The sequence below is a fragment of the Rattus rattus genome, chromosome 2 (genome assembly GCF_011064425.1).
Source record: "Rattus rattus isolate New Zealand chromosome 2, Rrattus_CSIRO_v1, whole genome shotgun sequence".
Classification (NCBI taxonomy): Eukaryota; Metazoa; Chordata; class Mammalia; order Rodentia; family Muridae; genus Rattus; species Rattus rattus.
Genome location: NC_046155.1, coordinates 12,189,127 through 12,215,857, shown reverse-complemented (window position 1 = coordinate 12,215,857; position 26,731 = coordinate 12,189,127). Strand labels below are relative to the sequence as shown.

The 26,731-nt window shown below is 40.9% G+C and overlaps 1 protein-coding gene across 1 annotated transcript; it reads left to right on the top strand.

Annotated features, from left to right (window-relative positions):
• Positions 1-7,714: 7,714 nt before the first annotated feature.
• LOC116893672 (olfactory receptor 4D11-like) lies at positions 7,715-8,650 on the top strand. Its single transcript, XM_032895388.1, has one exon. It carries the CDS (start codon positions 7,715-7,717, stop codon positions 8,648-8,650), a length of 936 nt encoding a protein of 311 aa, XP_032751279.1.
• The last annotated feature ends 18,081 nt before the right edge of the window (positions 8,651-26,731 follow it).

Sequence of the window (26,731 nt, the reverse complement as noted above, 5' to 3'; positions counted from 1 at the left end):
GCCATCTGGTGAAGTCCGGAAGTCTACGACTAATTCAGTTCTCTCCATCTGCTAGTCTAAGAATAAGAGAGCACTGGTTCTATATATCTTTTGTAATATAGATGTCATCATATGCCTTCTACGATACAAACATGCAAATCCATTAGAGAGAATATAATGAAATGAAGAAATGAGACCAGATAATCTGCACAAGATGACTGTGTACAGGGGAGAAGTCCATGCAAATAATTGAAATCAATCCCTTACATGCTACTAAGCTGTCATCTGTTGCTCTCCTGCCAACCCTTCCCTTGCTTCATCACCTCTGATGCAGAGGACCACTACTGTCAACAAAGTTATCACAGAAGGAAGTATGGTCAACGTCATGGAGATGGTAGTTATAAAAGTCAACACTGAAGAAGAAATAAGTGGTCCTATGACATTAGAGTCTAATAGACAAATCTTTTTCAAAAAGTTAAAGAATGGGAAAAATGCATAATTTTGTGCTTTCCACAGTCTTTGAAGAATTTGAAAAACAGCTGTCCTGATTAGCTTTAAGTTTCAACTTGAAACAACTTAGAAGTGCTGTGAAGACTGTCTCAATTGAGAAACTGTTTAAAACAAATTGGTCTGTCTATTGGAGAGTGCTTTGATTGTTAACTGATGTAAGAGAGTCCAGCCCGTTGTGGGCAGAACCATTCCCTAGGCAGGATGCCCCAAAGTCTATTTAAAAAGCTATCTGAAGATAAGCCTGCCAACCAGCAAATAAAGTATTACATGGCTACTGCTGTACTTCTTTGGCTGTGAAGTACATTCCTTTATTAAAGGTACTACTGTATGGAATAGCAAGTTGGCCTGCTATCAAGGTTCTACCTTGACTTCCTCAATGATGGACAGTGACCTGGAATAATTAGCTAAATAAACCCTTTCCTCCATTAAGTTGCTTCTGGTATGTTTTATAACAAGAAGAAAAATGAAACTAGGACAACCATATGGAAACTTACTACTTATAAGCCAATTAAAATATGTTAGTTTAAAAAGGGAAAAGGGAAATATCATTTATGGCTATATAATGGTGCTTCTGGAGGCTCTGAGTTATAAAAAAGAAAAAAATTCAGTGCCAGGTGGTATACCTCCTTAGAATCTGTTTCTCAGAGAGCCACTACCCTGCACCCAAAAATACACGTTTGTTGTTGCAAGATATAAAGAAATCAGGCTGGAATTGAGCTAAGTTCTTTGTACTCTCTATTTTTCATATTGCCAAAAGGTGGTACACAGGCTGCTGAGGGGGAAAAGGCATCAACAGACTTACTCAACTTTGAACTGTATGAACTATGATCCCACTGGTACAATAGCAGCATGACTGTTGTGGTGGGTAACTAACTGTTCTCAGAGAGTCACTGCCTACCCCCCCAAAAAAATATAGATTTATCATTCTTCCTCATAGTTCATTCCACAGGAAAGAAATCATGCCTGGTACTTTAAACCTTATCAAAAACCCAGGGCTTAGTGGGGAAAGTGTCATTGAAACTTTTATTGTCGTTGAAACTTCCTTCTAAATATTTACTTTCATACACATAAACAAATACTACAGCCAGCCATAGAGAAGCTTCTTTTTGCCATGAATTGTAAAATAGACTTACAGCTGTCCATGGTTTTGAAAATGACAGTTGAGTGCTCTGCCCTCTCAAAAGCTCAGGACATCATGGAAAAAGAACAACATAAACTCCAGAGGATCTGGAGAAAGATGTGAAAGGACTCCTGGGTCTGGGTTCCTCTTGTATGACACAGCCATTCCAATCATGACTCATAAGAGATACAGCTGTCTGCACTGGGCCTGCACAGACTGAACCTGTAAACAAATGGTCATACATTGAGGAGGGGCTCATGGGACCCTACCCTTCTCTTTTGAACTATTGACTAGTGATGGATTCTGGAGAAGGGGTTGCATACCCAACAGTTGTCTTCAGTTGCATACCCAACAGTGAGACCACCAGCTTCCACTGGTTCACAAATCATGGCTGCACAAATAGCCCTGGTTAAACTCAGTGGGTCACAAAACACAATGAAACATACCATTATGGTAGACAGGGACTAGTAGGAAGGAAGGGCAGTTGACAAGGATGGGAGGGAGACTAGAGGTGGTAGGTGTAAGAGTATTCAGAATGCATGTATGAAATTACCAAAGAACAAACAAAAAACATAATTTGGAGAGTAAAGAAATGTGGAAACTTCTTTCTTTTTTGCTTTCATTGGATATTTTTATTTATATTTTAAATGGTATCCCCTTTCCCGGTTTCTCCTCCAGAAACCCCCTACCCATCCCCCCTCCCCTGCTTCTATGAAGATGCTCCCTCACCTACCACCCACTCCCTCCCACCTCCCAGCCCTGGCATTTCCCTACACTGGGGCATTGAGCCTTGACAGGACCAAGGGCCTCTCCTCCCACTGATGCCCAAAAAGGCCATCCTCTGCTACATATGCGGCTGGAGCCATAGGTCCATCCTTTGTACTATTTTTTTTTTACTTATTTATTTGTTTGTTTGTTTGTTTGTTTGTTTTTACACTCCAGAATTTATTCCCCTCCCAGTCCACCCTCTGCCCCCAGGGGTTCCACATCCCATACCTCCTCCTACCCCTGCACCTCATCCCCCCCCCCACCCCACCCCACCCCCCCCCCCACCCCGTCAACAAGGATGTCCACAGCCCACCCACCTCGCCCGACCTCTAAACTTCCTGGGGCCTTCAGGCTCTTCAGGGTTAGGTGCATCTTCTCTGACTGAACCCAGACCCAGGAGCCCTCTGCTGTATATGTTTTGGGGGCCTCATCTCAGCCAGTGTATGCTACCTAGTTGGTGATCCAGTGTCTAAGAGATCTCAGGGGTCCAGCTTAATAGAGGCTGCTGATCCTCCTACAGGGTTGCCCTCCTCCTTAGCTTCCTCCAACTTTTACCTAACTCAACCAGAGGGGTCAGCAGCTTCTGGTCATTGGTTAGGTGCACATATCTGCCCTGTGTACTCTTGGAATGGTGGTTTAATCCTTGGGAGCACTGGGATATTTGGTTGGTTGATATTGTTGTTCTTCCTATGGGATTGCAAACCTCTTCAGCTCCTTCAGTCTTTTCTCTAACTCCTCCATTGCAGACTCCTTTCTCAGTTCAATGGTTGGCTGCAAGCATCTGCCTCTGTATTTGTCAGGCTCTAACAGAGCCTCTCAGAAAACAGCCATATCAGTCTCCTGTCAGTATGCACTTCTTGGCATCCATATTAATTGTCTGGGTTTGGTGTTTGTATATTCAATGGATCCCCCAGGTGGGGCAGTCTCTGGATGGTCTTTCCTTCACTCTCCATTCCATACTTTGTCTCCATATTTCCTCCCGTGAGTATTTTTGTTCCCCCTTCTAAGAAGGTCTAAAGCATCCACACTTTGGTCTACCTCCTTCTTGAGCTTCATATGGTTTGTGAATTGTGTCTTGGGTATTCTGAGCTTTGGGGCTAATATCCACTTATCAGTTAGTGCATACCAAGTATGTTCTTTTGTGACTGGGTTATCTCACTCGGGATGATATTTTCAAGTTCCTTCTATTTGCCTATGAATTTCACGAAGTCATTGTTTTTGATAGCTGAGTAGTACTCCATTGTGTAAATGTACCACATTTTCTGTATCCATTCCTCTGTTAAAGGACATCTGGGTTCTTACCAGTTTTTGGCTATAATAAATAAGGCTGCTATGAACATAGTGGAGCATGTATCCTTGTTATATGTTGAAATGTGGGTTGTTATATCAACCCACATGAGTGATTTGCAAGTAATTACTTAGAAAGTCTCTAATGTCTCCCACTGGGACCATGGAACTCAGAAGAATGTCCATTCTATTTCAGTGCTCATGTGCAAATCCCCTTTGCTAATTTTCATATTAAGTTTGGGGTTCATAAAACAGTGTCCTTGGCAAATTTGGGATAGGAAGGGAAGTCACAAGGATGTGACTCCCACGATCTGTCCTTCCAAGGTGAAGGCGAAAGAGACAGCATTGAAGCCAGCCATAGAAATTCTTCATCAGACCTTCACCTGCAAACGCAATGTTTCTTTCCATCATTTGCTCTGAGGTCTTAATGGTGTGCATTCATGGTTGGACACTGAAGAATTAGGTAAGTACACTGAACTGTCAGAGTGTAACATACCATAGGTTGTACAGAATAACTGTTGTGAATAATGTGGCTAAGGTGCTGCAGAAATAATTAAGAAGTCAGGTACGCCTTCAGGAGAAGGAGCAGCAGACATGGGCTTAGCACAGCAAAAGAGAAGGAAGGATTTGCTATGAAAACAATTAATTGGGAAAAAAAGGCATGTTTTGTTCCAGTTTAGGACTTAGGATGCTCCTTGGGGATCATGAAACCTTTCTCTACAAAATAATTGCTTCCTTTTAAACCCCCCAACTTCTCTTTTAAAATTTTTCAGGAGCAAATTTATATGCATACTTTGCCCATGGCTGACTGAGTCTCCTTGACTTAATCCATAAACAGCAACAATCCAAAGCACACAAATCCAGCAACCAAGACTTTGTTCCACTTGATCGGTTCTCACAAATCCATTTAAACAAAAAGAACATGTTGGATCAAAGAGAGAGAAGCATTTTACATTTTACTAATGTCTTTGCCTGTGATCCTTCGTTGTTAGGTAAAGAGGATGATGAGTTCTAAAGACAGGAAAGAACCAAGTTAATTGTGAGCCTATTGCCTGCTGGAGACTTTACAAACATTACTATATTTACTCCTTACACAGCTTCATGAAGTAAATGTTATGCTTTCCCAGCCTCGCAAAGGAAACCAGAGGAACCTAAAGGATTCGTTCCAGGTAAGAGCAAGGAGGAAAAAACAGAACTCCAAACCAGGTATGTCCTGCTCTTAAATCCTCAACTTTGTCATGCAATTTATACAAGCAAGAAGTCCAGTCAAACATGGTTTTCTCAAGGTCAAAGGTTACTTTGTAATCTGCATCAGAGGAAAACATCTTCATCTTCAAACTTTGATACCAAGATAGAAAGATAAGCAAAATAGTTTCTTAGTGACTGGGCCTGAAGCTCAGTGGTTAGAATACTTGTCTAGAGTGCTTGAGGATGTAGCTTCAATGACTGAGGAGATAAGACAGGTAGACACAAGTTATTTATCTACATAATTTCTCAAGATCATTGCTTTCCAAAGCTTGCCCAAGCATTCTTCTTAGCTGGGCACTAACCAGGAGCTGTATATCTGCATGATGGTGGCAGGTAATTATGTCAAATTAAGATGCTGTGTAAACATACCTCTTCCCTCATAGTAAATGTTTGTACTTTTGTCACCACTGTAGGCCTTCTTAGACATTGTTGAGGAATTGAAAGTCAAGGCTGACTTCACAACCCACTTTCTAGGTGACTTTCTGCATAAAGGAAATATTATCTCTTACACTTTATCTTTAAGCTAGAACCCTTAAGCTAACTGATCTGTTCAGTCCTCACTGGCCTGGAGAAAATACAACAAAGTAAAATTCCTCACGAGCATAACAAAAGGGTAGACAAGCTATCAAGGGATACATGGTGGGTGCCATTATGTCCACCTGTGGTAGGGTGAATGCCAGAAATTATAAACCCCAACTTGAACAGACAATTACTTAATTTTTTTTGTTAAGCAGGCAAAGAAGGAAATTCACCTTACCAACTGTCTTCATCATCCTAGTGATGTTAGGTTTGGGAGAGGAAAAGGAACAGGGGTTGGAGAAAGGGGAAGAGTTGTTCTTCAGACAGAGATCTACTCCTACTGTAGCAGATCAGTGTGGTAGCAGTCTAAGAGAGAAGCTTCAGTCCCGTCAGACAAAGCAAGGTGTCTGATATTAAAGGTTTCATTTTATTTTTTTAACTCTATGTATATGTGGAGATAGTCCATGCTCACCCAAGTGCAGATGCTTGCAGAGTCCAGTCGAGGACATCAGATCTCTAGAGCTATAGTTACTGGAAGTTGTGCGCTGTCCGGCTTGGACACTAGAAACTAAATTTGGGTCCTCTGCAACTGCAGCAAGTGCTCTTAATCTCTGAGTCATCTTTCCAAATCCTGACTGTGGCGATTTCAATAGGAAGTGTGGCCTTGTTGGAGGAAGTGTGTCACTGTTGGGGTGGGCTTTCAGACCCTCCTACTGGTGGCCTACAGAGGATGCCAGTCTTTTTCCTGTTTGCCTTCTGAACAAGATGCAGAACTCTGAGCTCCTCCAGAGCCATGCCTGCCTGGATGCTGCTATGCTTCCTGCCATGATGCTAATGGACCAGAACCAGTAAGCCAGCCCCAATTAAATGGTATCCTTCATAAGAGTTGCCTTGGTCATGGTGTCACGTTGCAGCAATGGTAACTTAAACTAAAACACTGACTGACCTAGGGGTTTCTGCAGGAAGAAGTCTTGCAATTAAAGGGTCAGATTACTTAATATATGACCTGTGCTACATGGCCAGGTAGGAGAGCAGGGCATGAGTAACTTAGAATATGTGGCAAGGGCCAATCTTACTCTAAATAGGGAAGTGGCACTTGGTTAATGTGTGACTGAAGCAAGGTGGCAGCAGTCATAGATCTTAGCTATTTTCTTCATTAATAAAACTATCTCTACTGACATTCTTTCTTTCTCATCCTTTCTATTGTTGTTGTTTGAATCCTATCATTTACCCCCAAAATATGAGAATCTATGAAATGAAATTTTAAACTTAAAAGGTATTATTTGTGTGACGTAGCATGTAAGAAGTGAAAGAAAGGTGATGGGCCATGATGATAATGGCTCAAATTCCATTGTGATAGGGAGAAAAGGGTGGTAAAATTCACCCTTGGAAGTGCTAGGAAAAAGTTAGGAAGGAGTTCATTACATAAATCATTTTTAGATTTATGTTCTGAAATTAATAGGAGGTAGTAGGAAAACCCAGGAATGAAGATCCAGAGGAAATTTGTCTTATTTCTACCCTGCCACTGACCGTCTGTCTATATGACCTTGGGGATTTTATTTTCGTTTATTCTGCTGAATTATCACTAAAGTGAGGTAATAAAATCTACCACATAGGTCTCAGAATGATGTTAGGAAACATTGTATTTAAACATGTGGTGGTTCCTAAAATAATAATCTCTATCCATGTGGATCCCTATTATGTTATTGGAGAGTGGCAATTCATTCCAGTTGCTGTAAGACACACAGACAGAGCACACATATATGAGAGTACATACATGACACTGTGAAGGTATGGAAGTCAGAGGCAACTTGTAGGCATTTGTTCTCTCCTTCCACCATGTAAGTTCTGAGAAATGAACTCAGGTCTTCAGACTTGTCAGAATATGCCTTTACATGCTGAGCCATCTCACTGGCTTTTAAACTATAGTAGCAAAATGTAGTAAAATTGGACTATTTTTATTTTCAGAGCTGGAGGAAGCCCAGAAGCTGGGTACCCTGTCATAAGGCTCCCTAGAGTTTCTAGAGGTAAACTGTAGCAGAATTCACAAGTGCCTACTAAGTACAAAGTGAGAACAAATGGTCCAGTGTAAACCACACTTGTGCTAATAGTAAAGCTGATGCAAACAGGATCAAGTGCTTTTCTAGATAACAGCAAGTCCCTGAAGAACATGCTACAATTACATGCCTGTGCATTTTTCTATCGGATGCAAATCTTACTTTATTGCTTCAATAATGCTAGCATTTCCTTCCAAGGTGTAGACAGAGGAGGAAATATCATTCAATGGAGCTGAGAAATCACACCAAGGTGACTGAATTTATTTTTTGTGGCCTTACCCAATCTCAAGAACTGAGTTTACTGTTATTTTTCTTTTTATCTATTGTTTATATAGCAACAGTGTTGGTAAATGTCACCATCATGGTCACTGTGACCTGGGAGTCCCACCTCCACACTCCCATGTACTTCCTGCTTCGCAACCTCTCTGTCTTGGACATTTGCTTCTCCTCCATTACTGTTCCAAAGGTCTTAGTGGACCTTCTCTCAAGAAGAAAGACCATCTCTTTCAATGGCTGCTTCACTCAGATCTTTTTCTTCCATCTGCTTGGTGGGGCAGACATTTTCTCGCTCTCTGTGATGGCATTTGATCGATATATGGCCATCTTCAAGCCCCTGCACTATGTGACCATCATGAGTAAAGGGCGGTGCACAGCCCTCATTGCAGCCTCCTGGGTGGGAGGCTTTGTCCACTCCATTGTGCAGATCTCCCTCTTGCTACCACTTCCTTTCTGTGGACCCAATGTTGTTGATAATTTTTACTGTGATGTCCCACAGGTCCTCAAACTCGCCTGCACTGATACCTTTGTTCTCGAGCTCCTGATGATCTCAAACAATGGCCTGATCACGACACTGTGGTTTGTTCTTCTCCTTGTGTCCTACACAATCATCTTGACAATGCTAAGGTCACACACAGGAGAGGGAAAGAGAAAAGCCATCTCCACCTGCACCTCCCACATCACTGTGGTCACCCTGCACTTTGTGCCCTGCATCTATGTCTACGCCAGACCTTTCACTGCCCTCCCCATGGACAGAGCCATCTCAATCACCCTAAATATAATTGTTCCTGTCCTGAACCCAATGATCTACACCCTCAGGAACCAGGAGATGATGAAAGCCATGAAGAGACTGAGGAAAAAACTCATACTTTCTGAGGTGGAATAGTTCCATTACTGATTGTGGAAAAGGGAAGCATATAATTGAGTCATGTTTTTTATGTTGGGACTCAGGTATGTATAATTAACTAGAGTAATATTGTATGTATATGAAACATCTGACTCATAAAATTGTTTGTAAACATAAACATCAATGGTAAGTTAAGCAAGAAGAATATAACCCTTGAAGAGAGACTAAGAGAAAGCAAGGAATAAACAAACTATAATAGAAGCACCACAATTGTCTATCAATGGTCTGCAGGACATAGTTTTGATTTTGAGACATACAGGAGTCATTAGAGTCATCACTCTCAAAATTCTATGTCTTTAGCACCTAGACATCCATTTATTAGCAGTTATTCTATGATTTTGTGGGGGGGGTGTTCTATGAAGGTAACAGTTACCGATTTCAGCCTTCTTTTTTAAACCAACAAACACTTGTTAAAAATGGCTTTTTTTTCCCATCTTTATTAAATTGGGTATTTCTTATTTACATTTCAAATGTTATTCCCTTCACCGGTTTCCAGGCCAACACCCCTCTAACCCCCCTCACTCCCCTTCTATATGGGTGTTCCCCTCCCCATCCTCCCCCCATTACCTCCCTCCCCACAACAATGCCATTCACTGGGGATCCAGCCTTGGCCGGACCAAGGGCTTCCCCTTCCACTGCTGCCCTTACTAGGTTATTCATTGCTACCTATGCAGTCGGAGGCCAGGGTTAGTCCATGTATAGTCTTTGGGTAGTGGCTTAATCCCTAGACACTCTGGTTGGTTGGCATTGTTGTTCATATGGGGTCTCATGCCCCTTCAGCTCTTTCAGTCCTCTCTCTGATTTCAACAGGGGTCCCATTCTCAGTTCACTGGTTTGCTGCCAGCATTCACCTATGTATTTGCCATAGTCTGGCTGTGTCTCTCAGGAGAGAAATACATACAGTTCCTGTCAGCCAGCACTTCTTTGCTTCATCCATCTTATCTAGTTTGGTGGCTGTATATGTATGGGCCACATGTGGGGCTGGCTCTGAATGGGCGTTCCTTCAGCCTCTCTTCTAAACTTTGCCTCCCTATTCCCTCTGAAGTGAATTCTTGTTCCCCTTTTAAAGGAGTGAAGCATTGCCATTTTGGTCATCCTTCTTGAGTTTCATGTGTTCTGTGCACCTAGGGTAATTTGGGCATTTGGGTTAATATCCACTTACCAATGAGTGCATACCATGTGTGTTTTTCTCTGAGTGGATTACCTCACTCAGGATGATATTTTCCAGGTCCATCCATTTGCCTATGAATTTCATAAAGTCATTGTTTTTGATAGCTGAGTAATATTCCATTGTGTAGATGTACCACATTTCTGTATCCATTCCTCTGTTGAAGGTCATCTTGGGTTCTTTCCAGCTTCTGGCTACTATAAATAAGGCTGCTATGAACATAGTAGAGTATGTGTCTTTGTTATATGTTGGGGCATCTTTGGGTATATGCCCAAGAGAGGTATAGCTGGGTCCTCAGATAGTGCAATGTCTGATTTTCTGAGGAAACTCCAGACTGATTTCCAGAATGGTTGTACCAATCTGCAATCCCACCAACAATGGAGGAGTGTTCGGCTTTCTCCACATCCACACCAGCAACTGCTGTCCCCAGAGTTTTTGATCTAAGCCATTCTGACTGGTGTGAGGTAGAATCTCAGGGTTGTTTGGATTTGCATTTCCCTTATGACTAAAGATGTTGAACATTTCTTTAGGTGTTCCTCAGCCATTTGACATTCCTCAGCTGTGAATTCTTTGTTTAGCTCTGAACCCCATTTTTTCATCTTTATTAACTTGAGTATTTCTTATTTACATTTCAATTGTTCCCCTTCCCAATTTCCGGGCCAACATCCCCCTAACCCCTCCCCCTCCCCTTCTCTATGAGTATTCCCCTTCCTATCCTCCCCCCCATTACCGCCCTCCCACCAACAATCACATTCACTGGGGGTTCAGTCTTGGCAGGACCAAGGGCTTCCCCTTCCACTGGTGCCCTTACTAGGCTATTCATTGTTACATATGTAGTTGGAGTCCAGGGTCAGTCCATGTATAGTCTTTGGGTAGTGGCTTAGTCCCTGGAAGCTCTGGTTGGTTGGCATTGTTGTTCATATGGGGTCTCAAGCCCCTTCAAGCTCTTTCAGTCCTTTCTAAGATTCCTTCAACAGGGGTCCCATTCTCAGTTCAGTTGAACTCCATTTTTGAATAGGGTTATTTGTCTCCCTGCAGTCGAACTTCGTGAGTTATTTGTATATTTTGGATATAAGCCCTCTATCAGTTAGTTGTAGGATTGGTAAAGATCTTTTCCCAATCCGTTGGTTGCCGTTTTACCCTAACAACAGTTTCCTTTGCCTTACAGAAGTTTTGTACTTTTATGAGATCCCATTTGTCGATTCTTGATCTTAGAGCATAAGCCATTGGTGTTTTGTTCAAGAAATTTTCTCCAGTGCCCATGTGTTCGAGATTCTTCCCCACTTGTTCTTCTATTAGTTTGAGTGTATCTGATTGGATGTGGAGGTCCTTGATCCACTTGGCCTTAAGCTTTGTACAAGGTGATAAGAATGGATCGATCTGCACTCTTCTACATGCTGACCTCCAGTTGAACCAGCACCATTTGCTGAAAATGCTATCTTTTTTCCATTGGATGGCTTTGGCTCCTTTGTCAAAAATCAAGTGACCATAGGTGTGTGGTTTCATTTCTGGGTCTTCAATTCTATTCCACTGGCCTATCTGTCTGTCTCTGTACCAATACCATGCAGTTTTTATCACTATTGCTCCGTAATACTGCTTGAGTTCAGGGATAGTGATTCCCCCTGAAGTCTTTTTAGTTGAGGATAGTTTTAGCTATCCTGGGTTTTTTGTTATTCCAGATGAATTTGCAAATTGTTCTATCTAATTCTCTGAAGAATTCGATTGGTATTTTGATGGGGATTGCATTGAATCTGTAGATGGCTTTTGGTAAAATGGCTATTTTTACTATGTTAATCCTGCCAATCCATGAGCATGGGAGATCTTTCCATCTTCTAAGATCGTCTTCTATGTCTTTCTTCAGAGGCTTGTAGTTCTTATCATATAGATCTTTCACTTGCTTGCTTAAAGTCACACCAAAGTATTTTATATTATTTGGGACTATTATGAAGGGTGTTGTTTCCCTAATTTCTTTCTTGGCTTGTTTCTCTTTTGTGTAGAGGAAGGCTACTGATTTATTTGAGTTAATTTTATACCCAGCCACTTTGCTGAAGGTGTTTATCAGCTTTAGTAGTTCTCTGGTGGAACTTTTGGGATCACTTAAATATAATATCATATCATCTGCAAATAGTGATATTTTGACTTCTTCTTTTCCAATCTGTATCCCATAGATCTCCTTTTTTTGTCTGATTGCTCTGGCTAGGACTTCGAGAACTATATTGAATAAGTAGGGAGAGAGTGGGCAGCCTTGTCTAGTCCCTGATTTTAGTGGGATTGTTTCAAGTTTCTCTCCATTTAGTTTAGCTACTGGTTTGCTGTATATGGCTTTTACTATGTTTAGTTATGGGCCTTGAATTCCTGTTCTTTCCAGGACTTTTATCATGATGGGGTATTAAATTTTGTCAAATGCTTTTTCAGCATCCAATGAAATGATTGTGTGGTTTTTATCTTTCAGTTTGTTTATATAGTGGATTATAATGATGGTTTTCTGTATATTAAACCATTCCTGCATAACTGGGATGAGGCCTACTTGATCTTGATGGATGATTGTTTTGATGTTTTCTTGGATTCAGTTTGCCAGAATTTTACTGAGTATTTTTGCATCGATATTCATAAGGGAAATTGGTCTGAAGTTCTCTTTCTTTGTTGGGTCTTTGTGTGGTTTAGGTATAAGAGTAATTGTGGCTTCATAGTAGGAATTCGGTAGTGCTCCATCTGTTTCAATTTTGTGGAATAATTTGGATAGTATTGGTATGAGGTCTTCTATGGAGGTCTGATAGAATTCTGCACTGAACCCATCTGGACCTGGGCTCTTTTTGGTTGGGAGACCTTTAATGACTATTTCTAATTCTTTAGGAGTTATGGGATTGTTTAGATGGTTTATTAGTTCCTGATTTAACTTTGGTACCTGGTACCTGTCTAGAAAATTGTCCATTTTCTCCAGATTCTCCAGTTTTGTTGAATATAGGCTTTTGTAGTAGGATCTGATGAGGTTTTTTTTAATTTCTTCAGAGTCTGTTGTTATGTCTCCCTTTTCATTTCTGATTTTGTTAATTTGGACTCTCTGTGTCCTCTGGTTAGTCTGGCTAAGGGTTTATCTATCTTGTCAATTTTCTCAAAGAACCAGCTCTTGGTTCTGTTGATTCTTTGTATAGTCTTTTTTGTTTCTACTTGGTTGATTTCAGCTATGAGTTTGATTATTTCCTGTCTTCTACTCCTCCTGGGTGTATTTGCTTCTTTTTGTTCTAGAGCTTTTAGGTGTGCTGTCAAGCTGCTGATATATGTTCTCTCCTGTTTCTTTCTACAGGCACTTAGAGCTATGGGTTTTCCTCTTAGCACAGCTTTCATTGTGTCCCATAAGTTTGGGTTCATTTTCATTAAATTCTAAGAAGTCTTTAATTTCTTTCTTTATTTCTTCCTTGATCAGGTTATCATTGAGTAGAGCATTGTTCAATTTCCATGTATTTGTGGGTGTTCTTCCCTTGTTGTTATTGAAGAACAGCTTTAGCCCATGGTGGTCTGATAGGATGCATGGGATTATTTCTATCTTTCTGTATCTGTTTAGGCCTGTTTTGTGCCCGATTATATGGTTAGACTTTGGAAAAAGTACCATGAGGTTATGAGAAGAAGGTATATCCTTTTGTTTTAGGAGAGAATGTTCTATAAAGGGGCTTTTAGGGTTCCCTGCTGTCATTCATTTTTCTATGACTCTTTCTACGTGACTGCACACTTCTTTTCAGTCTGCCTTTGTAAAACCTTGATATTCAAAACCATAAGAGCAAGAATCTGGAGCTAACCCAAAGACTATACATGAACTTTCCTGGGCTCCAACCTCATGACAGCAATGAATATCCTAGTAAGAGCACCAGTGGAAGGGAAGCCCTTGGTCTTGCCAAGACTGAACCCCCAGTGAATGTGATTGTTGTGGGGAAGGAGGTAACGGGGAAGGATGGGGAGGGGAACACCAATATAGAAGGGGAGGGGGAGGGGTAAGGGGGATATTGGCCCAGAAACCAGGAAAGGGAATAACAATCGAAAAGTAAATAAGAAATACTCAAGTTAATAAAGATGGAAAAAATCTCTGCTCCCAGACCCCGTGGGAGACAGACCTTTCCGCCTGGTCAGGTGGGCACTCCTGAGGCTGCAGAGCGGAAGAGACCACCAACACTGCCCACCCCTGCCCACATCCCTGGCCCAAGAGGAAACTGTACAAGGCCTCTGGGTTCCTGTGCGGGAGGGCCCAGGAGCGGCAGGACCCCTGCCTGAGACACCGCCGGAACCTGAAGGAAACAGACCGGATAAACAGTTCTCTGCACCCAAATCCCGTGGGAGGAGAGCTAAACCTTCAGAGAGGCAGACACGCCCTGCGAAACCAGAAGAGACTGCTCTCTGCACACATTACTGATTCAGAGGAAAGCACCAGAATCCATCTGGAACCCTGGTGCCGGAGGCTCCCGGAAGGGCGGGCGCGAATCTACCTGGTCGCTGCCACCTGGGAGAGCCCCGTGGAAGCACCCACCCAGCGAACTTGAGCCTCGGGACCACAGGTAAGACCAACTTTTCTGCTGCAAGTGACCTGCCTGGTGAATTCAAGGCACAAGTCCACAGGAACAGCTGAAGACCTGTAGAAAGGAAAACTACCGCCCAAAGCAGAACACTCTGTCCCCATAACTGACTGAAAGAGAGGAAAAACAGGTCTACAGCACTCCTGACACACAGGCCTATAGGACAGTCTAGCCACTGTCAGAAATAGCAGAACAAAGTAACACTAGAGATAATTTGATGGCGAGAGGCAAGCGCAGGAACCCAAGCAACAGAAACCAAGACTACACGGCACCATCGAAGCCCAATTCTCCCATCAAAACAAACATGGAATATCCAAACACACCAGAAAAGCAAGATCTAGATTCAAAATCATATTTGACCATGATGCTGGAGAACTTCAAGAAAGACATGATGAACTCCCTTAGAGAACAAGTAGAAGCCTACAGAGAGGAATCACAAAAATGCCTGAAAGAATTCCAGGAAAACATAAATAAACAAGTAGAAGCCCATAGAGAGGAGACACAAAAATCCCTGAAAGAATTCCAGGAAAACACAATCAAACAGTGGAAGGAATTAAAATGGAAATAGAAGCAATCAAGAAAGAACACATGGAAACAACCCTGGATATAGAAAACCAAAAAGAAGAGACAAGGAGCTGTAGATACAAGCTTCACCAACAGAATACAAGAGATGGAAGAGAGAATCTCAGGAGCAGAAGATTCCATAGAAATCATTGACTCAACTGTCAAAGATAATGTAAAGCGGAAAAAGCTACTGGTCCAAAACATACAGAAATCCAGGACTCAATGAGAAGATCAAACCTAAGGATAATAGGTATAGAAGAGAGTGAAGACTCCCAGCTCAAAGGACCAGTACATATCTTCAACAAAATCATAGAAGAAAACTTCCCTAACCTAAAAAAAGAGATACCCATAGGCATACAAGAAGCCTACAGAACTCCAAATAGATTGGACCAGAAAAGAAACACCCCCCGTCACATAATAGTCAAAACACCAAACGCACAAAAAAAAAAAAAAATATTAAAAGCAGTAAGGAAAAAGGTCAAGTAACATATAAAGGCAGACCTATCAGAATCACACCAGACTTTTAGCCAGAAACTATGAAGGCCAGAAGATCCTGGACTGATGTCATGAACCCTAAGAGAACACAAATGCCAGCCCAGGCTACTGTATCCTGCAAAACTCTCAATTAACATAGATGGAGAAACCAAGATATTCCATGACAAAACCAAATTTACACAATATCTTTCTACAAATCCAGCACTACAAAGGATAATAAATGGTAAAGCCCAACATAATGAGGCAAGCTATACCCAAGAAGAGGCAAGAAACTAATCGTCTTGGCAACAAAACAAAGAGAAGAAAAGCACACAAACATAACCTCACATCCAAATATGAATATAACAGGAAGCAATAATCACTATTCCTTAATATCTCTCAACATCAATAGCCTCAACTCCCCAATAAAAAAGACATAGATTAACAAACTGGATACATAGCGAGGACCCTGCATTCTGCTGCCTACAGGAAACACACCTCAGAGACAAAGACAGACACTACCTCAGAGTGAAAAGGCTGAAAACAACTTTCAAGCAAATGGTCGGAAGAAGCAAGCTGGAGTAGCCATTCTAATATCAAATAAAATCAATTTTCAACTAAAAGTCATCAAAAAAGATAAGGAAGGACACCTTATTTCATCAAAGGAAAAATCCACCAAGATGAACTCTCAATCCTAAATATCTATGCCCCAAATACAAGGGCACCTACATACGTAAAAGAAACCTTACTAAAGCTCAAAACACATTGCACCTCACACAATAATAGTAGGAGACTTCAACACCCCACTCTCATCAATGGACAGATCATGGAAACAGAAATTAAACAGAGACGTAGACAGACTAAGAGAAGTCATGAGCCAAATGGACTTAACGGATATTTATAGAACGTTCTACCCTAATGCAAAAGAATATACCTTCTTCTCAGCTCCTCATGGTACTTTCTCCAAAATTGACCATATAATTGGTCAAAAAACGGGCCTAAACAGGTACAGAAAGATAGAAATAATCCCATGTGTGCTATCGGACCACCACGGCCTAAAGCTGGTCTTCAATAACAATAAGGGAAGAATGCTCACATATACGTGGAAATTGAACAATGCTCTACTCAATGATAACCTGGTCAAGGAAGAAATAAAGAAAGAAATTAAAAACTTTTTAGAATTTAATGAAAATTAAGGTACAACATACCCAAACTTATGGGACACAATGAAAGCTGTGCTAAGAGGAAAACTCATAGCGCTGAGTGCCTGCAGAAAGAAACAGGAAAGAGCATATGTCAGCAGCTTGACAGCACACTAAAAGCTCTAGAACAAAAAGAAGCAAATACACCCAGGAGGAGTAGAAGGCAGGAAATAATCAAACTCAGAGCTGAAATCAACCAAGTAGAAACAAAAGGACCATAGAAAGAATCAACAGAACCAAAAGTTGGTTCTTTGAGAAAATCAACAAGATAGATAAACCCTAGCCAGACTAACGAGAGGACACAGAGAGTGTGTCCAAATTAACAAAATCAGAAATGAAAAGGGAGACATAACTACAGATTCAGAGAAATTCAAAAAAATCATCAGATCTTACTATAAAAAGCCTATATTCAACAAAACTTGAAATCTACATAAAATGGACAATTTCCTAGACAGATACCAGGTACCGAGGTTAAATCAGGAACAGATAAACCAGTTAAACAACCCCATAACTCCTAAGGAAATAGAAGCAGTCATTAAAGGTCTCCCAACCAAAAAGAGCCCAGGTCCAGACGGGTTTAGTGCAGAATTCTATCAGACCTTCATAGAAGACTTCATACCAATATTATCCAAACTATTCCACAAAATTGAAACAGATGGAGCACTACCGAACTCCTTCTATGAAGCCACAATTACTCTTATACCTAAACCACACAAAGACCCAACAAAGAAAGAGAACTTCAACCAATTTCCCTTATGAACATCGACAAAAATACTCAACAAAATTCTGGCAAACCCGAATCCAAGAGCACATCAAAACAATCATCCACCATGATCAAGTAGGTTTCATCCCAGGCATGCAGGAATGGTTTAATATACGGAAAACCATCAACGTGATCCATTATATAAACAAACTGAAAGAACAAAACCACATGATCATTTCATTAGATGCTGAAAAGCATTTGACAAAATTCAACACCCTTCATGATAAAAGTCCTGGAAAGAATAGGAATCCAAGGCCCATACCTAAACATAGTAAAAAGCCATATACAGCAAAACCAGTGGCTAACATTAAACTAAATGGAGAGAAACTTGAAGCAATCCCACTAAAATCAGGGACTAGACAAGGCTGCCCACTCTCTCCCTACTTATTCAATATAGTTCTTGAAGTTCTAGCCAGAGCAATCAGACAACAAAAGGAGGTCAAGGGGATACAGATCGGAAAAGAAGAAGTCAAAATATCACTATTTGCAGATGATATGATAGTATATTTAAGTGATCCCAAAAGTTCCACCAGAGAACTACTAAAGCTGATAAACAACTTCAGCAAAGTGGCTGGGTATAAAATTAACTCAAATAAATCAGTAGCCTTCCTCTACACAAAAGAGAAACAAGCCGAGAAAGAAATTAGGGAAAGCGACACCCTTCATAATAGACCCAAATAATATAAAGTACCTCGGTGTGACTTTAACCAAGCAAGTAAAAGATTTGTACAACAAGAACTTCAAGACACTGAAGAAAGAAATTGAAGAAGACCTCAGAAGATGGAAAGATCTCCCATGCTCATGGATTGGCAGGATTAATATAGTAAAAATGGCCATTTTACCAAAAGCGATCTACAGATTCAATGCAATCCCCATCAAAATACCAATCCAATTCTTCAAAGAGTTAGACAGAACAATTTGCAAATTCATCTGGAATAACAAAAACCCAGGATAGCTAAAACTATCCTCAACAATAAAAAAACTTCAGGGAATCACTATCCTGAACTCAAGCACTATTACAGAGCAATAGTGATAAAAACTGCATGGTATTGGTACAGAGACAGACAGATAGACCAATGGAACAGAATTGAAGACCCAGAAATGAACCCACACACCTATGGGCACTTGATTTTTGACAAAGGAGCCAAAACCATCCAATGGAAAAAAGATAGCATTTTCAGCAAATGGTGCTGGTTCAACTGGAGGTCAACATGTAGAAGAATGCAGATTGATCCATGCTTATCACCCTGTACAAAGCTTAAGTCCAAGTGGATCAAGGACCTCCACATCAAACCAGACACACTCAAACTAATAGAAGAAAAACTAGGGAAGCATCTGAACACATGGGCACTGGAAAAAATTTCCTGAACAAAACACCAATGGCTTATGCTCTAAGATCAAGAATCGACAAATGGGATCTCATAAAACTACAAAGCTTCTGTAAGGCAAAGGACACTGTGGTTAGGACAAAACGGCAACCAACAGATTGGGAAAAGATCTTTACCAATCCTACAACAGATAGAGGCCTTATATCCAAAATATACAAAGAACTCAAAAAGTTAGACCGCAGGGAGACAAATAACCCTATTAAAAATGGGGTTCAGAGCTAAACAAAAAGAATTCACAGCTGAGGAATGCCGAATGGCTGAGAAACACCTAAAGAAATGTTCAACATCTTTAGTCATCAGGGAAATGCAAATCAAAACAACCCTGAGATTTCACCTCACACCAGTGAGAATGGCTAAGATCAAAAACTCAGGTGACAGCAAATGCTGGCCGAGGATGCGGAGAAAGAGGAACACTCCTCCATTGTTGGTGGGGTTGCAGACTGGTACAACCATTCTGGAAATCAGTCTGGAGGTTCCTCAGAAAATTGGACATTGAACTGCCTGAGGATCCAGCTATACCTCTCTTGGGTATATACCCAAAAGATGCCCCAACATATAAAAAAAGACACGTGCTCCACTATGTTCAATGTACCTTATTTATAATAGCCAGAAATGGAAAGAACCCAGATGCCCTTCAACAGAGGAATGGATACAGAAATGTGGTACATCTACAGAATGGAATATTACTCAGCTATCAAAAACAACGACTTTATGAAATTCGTAGGCAAATGGTTGGAACTGGAAAATATCATCCTGAGTGAGCTAACCCTATCACAGAAAGACATACATGGTATGCACTCACTGATAAGTGGCTATTAGCCCAAATGCTTGAATTACCCTAGATGCCTAGAACAAATGAAACTCAAGATGGATGATCAAAATGTGAAGGCTTCAAGCCTTCTTTAAAAGGGGAACAAGAATACCCTTGGCAGGGAATAGAGAGGCAAAAGATTAAAACAGAGACTGAAGGAACACCCATTCAGAGCCTGCCCCACATGTGGCCCATACATATACAGCCACCCAATTAGACAAGATGGATGAAGCAAAGAAGTGCAGACCGACAGGAGCCGGATGTAGATCGATCCTGAGAGACACAGCCAGAATACAGCAAATACAGAGGCGAATGCCAGCAGCAAACCACTGAACTGAGAACGGGACCCCCGTTGAAGGAATCAGAGAAAGAACTGGAAGAGCTTGAAGGGGCTTGAGACCCCATATGTACAACAATGCCAAGCAACCAGAGCTTCCAGGGACTAAGCCACTACCTAAAGACTATACATGGACTGACCCTGGACTCTGACCTCATAGGTAGCAATGAATATCCTAGTAAGAGCACCAGTGGAAGGGGAAGCCCTGGGTCCTGCTAAGACTGAACCCCCAGTGAACTAGACTGTCGGGGAGGGGCGGCAATGGGGGGAGGGTGGGGAGGGGAACACCCATAAGGAAGGGGGGGAGGGAAGGGGATGTTTGCCCGGAAACCGGGAAAGGGAATAACACTCGAAATGTACATAAGAAATACTCAAGTTAATAAAAAGAAAAAAAAATAAAGATGGAAAAAAAAAAGAATCTCGAGCTAGATACCCTATAACTAACATCCACCTTGTACATAATTGATTTGAGCTTTCGAAAAAATAAAAATTATATTCAACACAATGAATAAACATTTTATTTTTCTTATATGTACTTTTGTGGCTTCCTTTATCGTAGTATGTTAAGTAAAATAACGTCTAATTAGCATATCGATAGCCCTCTACAGTTTCAATATCTAAATAGAACCTACCCCATTTATTCATAGTAAATCCCACTTGAATCTGGGATGAGAGAAACAAAGGCATGTACAAATTGATTCCAAACTCAAGTTAGTCTTAATCTTTTTCAATTTTGAGGATTCGGGTTGATTTTTTTTTTTTTTGAAACTCGGTATGATTTGTAGTGCAGGATGGCCACTATAGAAGCCAAGCTGCCTTGAAACTCATCGTTAAGTCTCAGGATTATGGGTGTCAAAAAATATTTTAAAACATTGTTACAACTTGTGTACATAATAGTGTGATTACAGCAAAGACAAGTAGTATTTGAAGAAACATCTTCATTTCAATTCCCAGACACCCTGTGTAGAGAGTACAGAGAGTCCTAGAAACTAAACTCCCAGTAATCATATACAGAAGAGCAAAAATCATTTCCTACTTCCTACTTCTGTACCATTGTATCTAGGAAGACTGAAGTAAAGGATCCATTCAAATGAGCTTAATAATAAGAAGATCATAACTGATAATAATACATATCCCATATTTAATTTATTAAAGACAAATAGGCATTGAAGTTATACGTTATAAGAGTTAGAAAATAACTCTATAAACATAGTGCTTGTGGATTGTTTCCAAAGGAAGACGGAGATGAGTACTAAGATGGGCAAAGGGATATCCAAAGACTATATGTGAATTTATATTAACTCAAACAAAATCATGCCATAAGCTTAGTTCAAGTAAGGACAAGCTTTACTATGAAGAAACTATATGTTAGAGAAAATAGAACATAATGTGAAAGCTTGTATAACTTTTCAAATCTGAATGAAGATGAATCTGAAAGAAAGCAGATTTATGATTGGAATAAAACATCTAGAAGTGAAAAATTATAATGAACTGAGTGAGAAGGGATTGCACACGGAAAGGACAGAACAATACACTATAATGTGACTGACAGACGGAGAGGGGAAGCAAATGAATGTGATAAATGCTGAGAACAGGAGTTCCTTAAGAAAATATTAAGAATGCAGAAATACTGGGCTTGCCCCCAGAGTGCCCTGAGCACTGCTGGCACGCTGCTCAGGGGAGTCTGTAATGGGTGTCCTCAGTCCATGTTTTCCCCCAGTGGGAAACAGCAGAATCTGGGAAGGGATGCTGTGGTTCCCTGTCTCTTATGTACCCAGACGCAACTGACCTCTAGAAGTTGGGAACTGTGTCCCCGTCTGAGCTTCCACTTTGGGCATTAACTCACCAGGAAGGAAAGGAAAGGCAGAACCCTGGACAGGGGCAGAAGCTAATTTGGTTCCTAGTGAGTGCTTTGAGTACTGAGGGGCTGGGAGAGAAAAGACCTTCTCCAGATATAGGCTGGGCTCTTAACAACCCAAAGGCTCCCCCTCTGGTCGTCCTTGATGAAGAGATGATCCTTGCTTTTTCAAACCGCTTTATTTGATGGTGTGTGTGAATGAAAACTCAGGGTGAACCAGGGAGTAAATACCCTTTACAGAAAGGAATGCCCAGGAAGGAAAGCTCATTGGTTGAACACTTGGTCCTATCTAGATACCTTGTTAGCATGGAGAACTCCAAGTTATCCTCTCAGTGGGGTGTCATGGTTACTGTGTTCCAGAGCAGGTAAAGTTAGACAAAAAGCTGGTCCCACTCCTACCCTTCTCAGCTTTGAGTTTCATGGGCTTTGGGCTCACTCAGCCTTACCAGTTCTTCTGTCTGATGGCTGGGTCCATTTCCCCTCACAGAAACACCATTTTAGGAGATAATAGTTGAGAAAAGTACATAATTGATGAATTAAACTGATGCTCAGATTCAAAACATATCAAAATGGAATATAAAAAGTGGGCTGAAATGAAAATTTCTCTGAGGACTCAATTGTACAATTAATGATGCAGAAGAAAGAATCAAAATTTTTGGTGACCATTGAAATTATATAATCTGATCTAAGGTGAATGGAGAGAGGGAACTGGCTGGGAAAGAGGATGGGAAAGGGAACTGGGGTAGGGAACAGATGTGAGAAGACCAGGGAGTTGGGGAGAGGGCTAGGAGAAAGAATGGAAACAGGTGCGGGATTATCTCTGGAACAAGCCTGAGACCTCAGGCAGATGGGGGAGTGAGGCACCCCCAGGAGTCTATGTGGGAGACCCCAACTAAGACTCCTAGCAACTAGGAATATGGAGACTGAAGGGGCCATCTCATGTAGCCAGGTGGGACTTCCAGCAGAAGGAGGGGGACATCAACCCGCCCACAAAATTTGTCCTTCAACCCAAAATTCGTCCTGCCTGCAATACATATACAGGGATAAAGATGGAGGAGATATTGAGGGAATGACCAGCCAATGACTGGGCCCAATTTTAGACCCATCCCATGGGAAAGAACCAACCCCTGACACTATTAATGATACCCTGCTGTGCTTGCTGACAGGAACCTAGTATAACTGTCTTCTGAGAGGCTTTGTCCAGCAACTGATGGAAACAGATTCATACACCCATAGCCAAACATAAGTTGGAGTTCAGGGAGTCTTGTGGAAGAGTATGGGGGAGAACTGAGGAAGCCAGAGGAGTCAAGGACACCACAAGAAGACCTAAAAGTCAACTAACCCCAGCCCTGGGGACTCATAGAGACTAAACCAAATATCTACTACTTGAGCTCCAGACAGAAATGATGTTGTCTTTCAGATTCCACAGGCACCTGAACCTACACATGTACACACATCAGTAATTTAAAATAAATACTTCAAAAAATAATATATCACTACTAAATCACTTTCTATTTTTCACTCTTGTTTGTTTTGTTTATGTTTTGTCACCCAAAGTAATTCCATAATTAAATTTTGGGTAGCTTTTTGAGACAGGGTCTCTTCATGTAGTCCTGTCTGTTCTGGAATTCACTGTGCAGACCAGGCAGACCTTGAATTGTCAGAGAGCCTCCTACCTCTGCCTTCCAAGGGCTACAATTAAAATCATGTACCAACATACCCTGCTAATTTAATTTGTTTTAAAATGACTTTATCTTCCCACTAGAGTGTCAGAGGTATATGTTTCTGTCTCACTATCTTACTCATTCCTGATTGCTAGGGAAATTAATTAAATATTAGGAGGAGTAGGAGTCCTGTACCACCGGCCAGTCTCCACCTCACAATATTGTGGAGGATGCTCTTAATCTTCTGATCCTTCTGCTTCTATCTGGAGTACTGGGATTACAGGTGTGAATCACCACAAGTATATTTGTTATTTACAAAATATAACAAACCATTGATATGCTTATTCAAATTCTTCTTCAACAAAGTGTATTGCATGGGCCAATTGCTCTTCCTTATGCTGAACTTGTGAAAGTATTCATTCCTTTAACAAGGGGCATTTTTGTCTCCCCCTTTCTTCATATCAGTTGTTTTTTAATAGATATACTAGATGATGGCTAGGAAAGAAAGCAAGAGTCAAACTAAAGATGAATGTAACCCTGGATCACTGTGATGAGGCAGAGTTTGTGGCCCGTAGGAAAAAAATAGGTTCAGGGGTCTCTATTGTTTTCTGCTTGATGAAGGATTATGAAATCGCTGGAAGGCCAGTCTTTTTAACTTCTTCAAAGCCTGTTTCCATGTAAAAAGATATATATTCAAATGTACGTCTTTCATGCTTTTGAAAAAATGAAGACAGACCCTGGACATGTTTTAGATATGTTGTTTGGCAAACTTTTAACGTAGCAGAGTAAGAAGAAAGTGAGGGAATCCTATTGCTCTCTTATCATTAGATAACACAGACACGGACTTTGTAGTGGGTTTTTTCCATAGCGGGTCTCTGCTTCTTCACAGATTACTGTAACTGTTAACAACAATTGAGTAATTGCCATCAGTGAAACTAGTCACTCCAATTCCACATCCTTGCCCAGTAGCTCTCATAACAGGCCTGAGACTAAGGGATCAGGACACAACATAGAGGCCCAGTGCAGAATGCTAAATATATAAATCTAATAGTCTCTTCTATGGCCTCTAAGGAGTTTGTACATGGCCCATAATGTGTTGATGTCTGTGAGCACAGACATGCATGTTTTGATAGCATTTTAATGAATCCCATTGAAACTGCATCATCAAATCTAGAATCAGTTACTGCTATTTTCTGTCCAAGGATATTCTCTTTGTCTTCTTATATTAAGTCTGAGGTTGAGGGATTTGAGCATAAGACAGGGACACTGTCCAAGTCCAAGAGTCTTAAAGAGGCAAACCCTTGAGTTCACTTCTTCTCTCATGAAAATGGAGCAAGGGCACTAAAATCTTCAACCGCACATCTTTTTCCAAGAATTATGTTGCTGCATGCTGTGCTGAATAGCATATGATTTTCGTTTGAAGTTTTAGATCAAAGAGAGTGGGTAAAGACATTTAGCAGCTATCTGTCATTAAGGTTGTGCATGCTGAAATTCAGATGTTGTCACTGATGTTTAACAAAATTGTCTTTGAATGTTTTCCAGGGATATCAATATTTCAGACCGGAGATAATCATCTCACACATACACAAATGCAACAGAGGTGTGTGTCGAGTATTGAAAATAAGGGTATGTTTTTAAAAACGTAGAATTCTCGTGCACTAGATATGCTATCAGGAATTTTTTGAGAGTCTAATATGTGGCTACTTGCATGTTAAAATCAATGTAAGGAGTTTCTGTCCGTTGAGATTCTTCAGACAGATGTTTTCAAAAACCATTGTAATACAATATGAACCTGAAGTTGGGGGTGGGGTGGACAATGTGTCTCTATTCTGTTTCTCTTTCCTCATGATTATGCAACTTTGGTTAGAGGGCAATAGGCTTTCATCACTCATTCATTCACCAAACAATACACAAGAACATGGGATACAACATTAAAACATGTTTTACTGAGGTAATGAGGCAAGGGATGGTCTGTTACAAGTTCTTCCACTGCATGCTCCCCTATACTGACCCACTGCACTGCTTTTTGTGTTCTCTGTGTGGCTGTGTCTTTTCACCCCTGTTCTTTTTCCACCTCTGTTTTTCTTCCAGACTGTGACAATCCTTTGCCTCCTATCTAATATAAGCCCTAGATAGAAGGCTGTTGTGGTTCCCAAGGCTGTAGATGGATTTAAACACTTGTATTTCCACAAGAACATTTCTCCAGAGTAAAATCTTTGTTGCAGTTGTGTCTGTGTTGACAAGATGTGCGTTAGCCCAGCCCTAACAGTGCTATACCTATCACAAAATGTGTGAGAAAGGCCTGAAGGATGCCTTGACTAAATGTATGTCTCTGAAATTCCTAGACAATTCAGTGCGAGGAATATAATTAAATCTAAGTTAAAGGAGTCTGCCTCCATTATCTGAACATGACCTCCACAACACAGCCTTATGGAGGCTCCTGCAGATGTGTGATACAGTAGGTTGCTCTTGGGATGACTCTGGGTTTATCTGGAAATTTTATGTCTGTTTAGACAAATAACTACTTTGAGACTTTTTTCTACTACCTTTACTCCAAAAATGAGTTGAAGGAATAACTCGATCCTGCTGAATTCTTGAACAATTACTATTGTAATGCATCAAATGGCTTTGGAATTGAATGTAATCCCACCAAATTTCAGTTTCACAAAGTAAAATTATATTGATTTTGAGAAAATTAGTTCACCTTTCTTCATCTACTAAAAATTAGTAAAATCCCTTCTTTATAGGAATACACAAGAGCCATTCATTCACAAGGTACCTTGGCATTTGAGATGAGAAGACGGCCAAAAACTGCTAACTCTACAATTGTTCTTCCTCAGCAATCTATGAATACATATGATGATGATGATGATGTGGATGGGGAATGAGGATCACGATGGGAGAGGGAGGCAGATCTCCAGGTGTCTGCCAGAGGCTGCAATTCGCAATCCACAATAGGAGCAGGAATCTATGTCCTTCTTCAGGCCTCTACCCTTTCATGTGAGTCTCCCCTTGGCCCAGTTATCTCCTTCTCCCTGATTGCTCAGATTAATATTGTCTGCAGTACTCAGTGAATGAACTAGAATCCCCATTATTCAGCAACTGAGTGGCAGACTACAGAGGAGTAAAAAACACATTTCAGATATCCAAAACTTGCACATGGTCTTTGTCCAAATGTGACATTGTGCAATGTAGAAAATTAATAATAATGTTAACAAAAATGAAGACAGGGAAACACAGAACCTGAAAATGGTTTTTTCCACTTTATG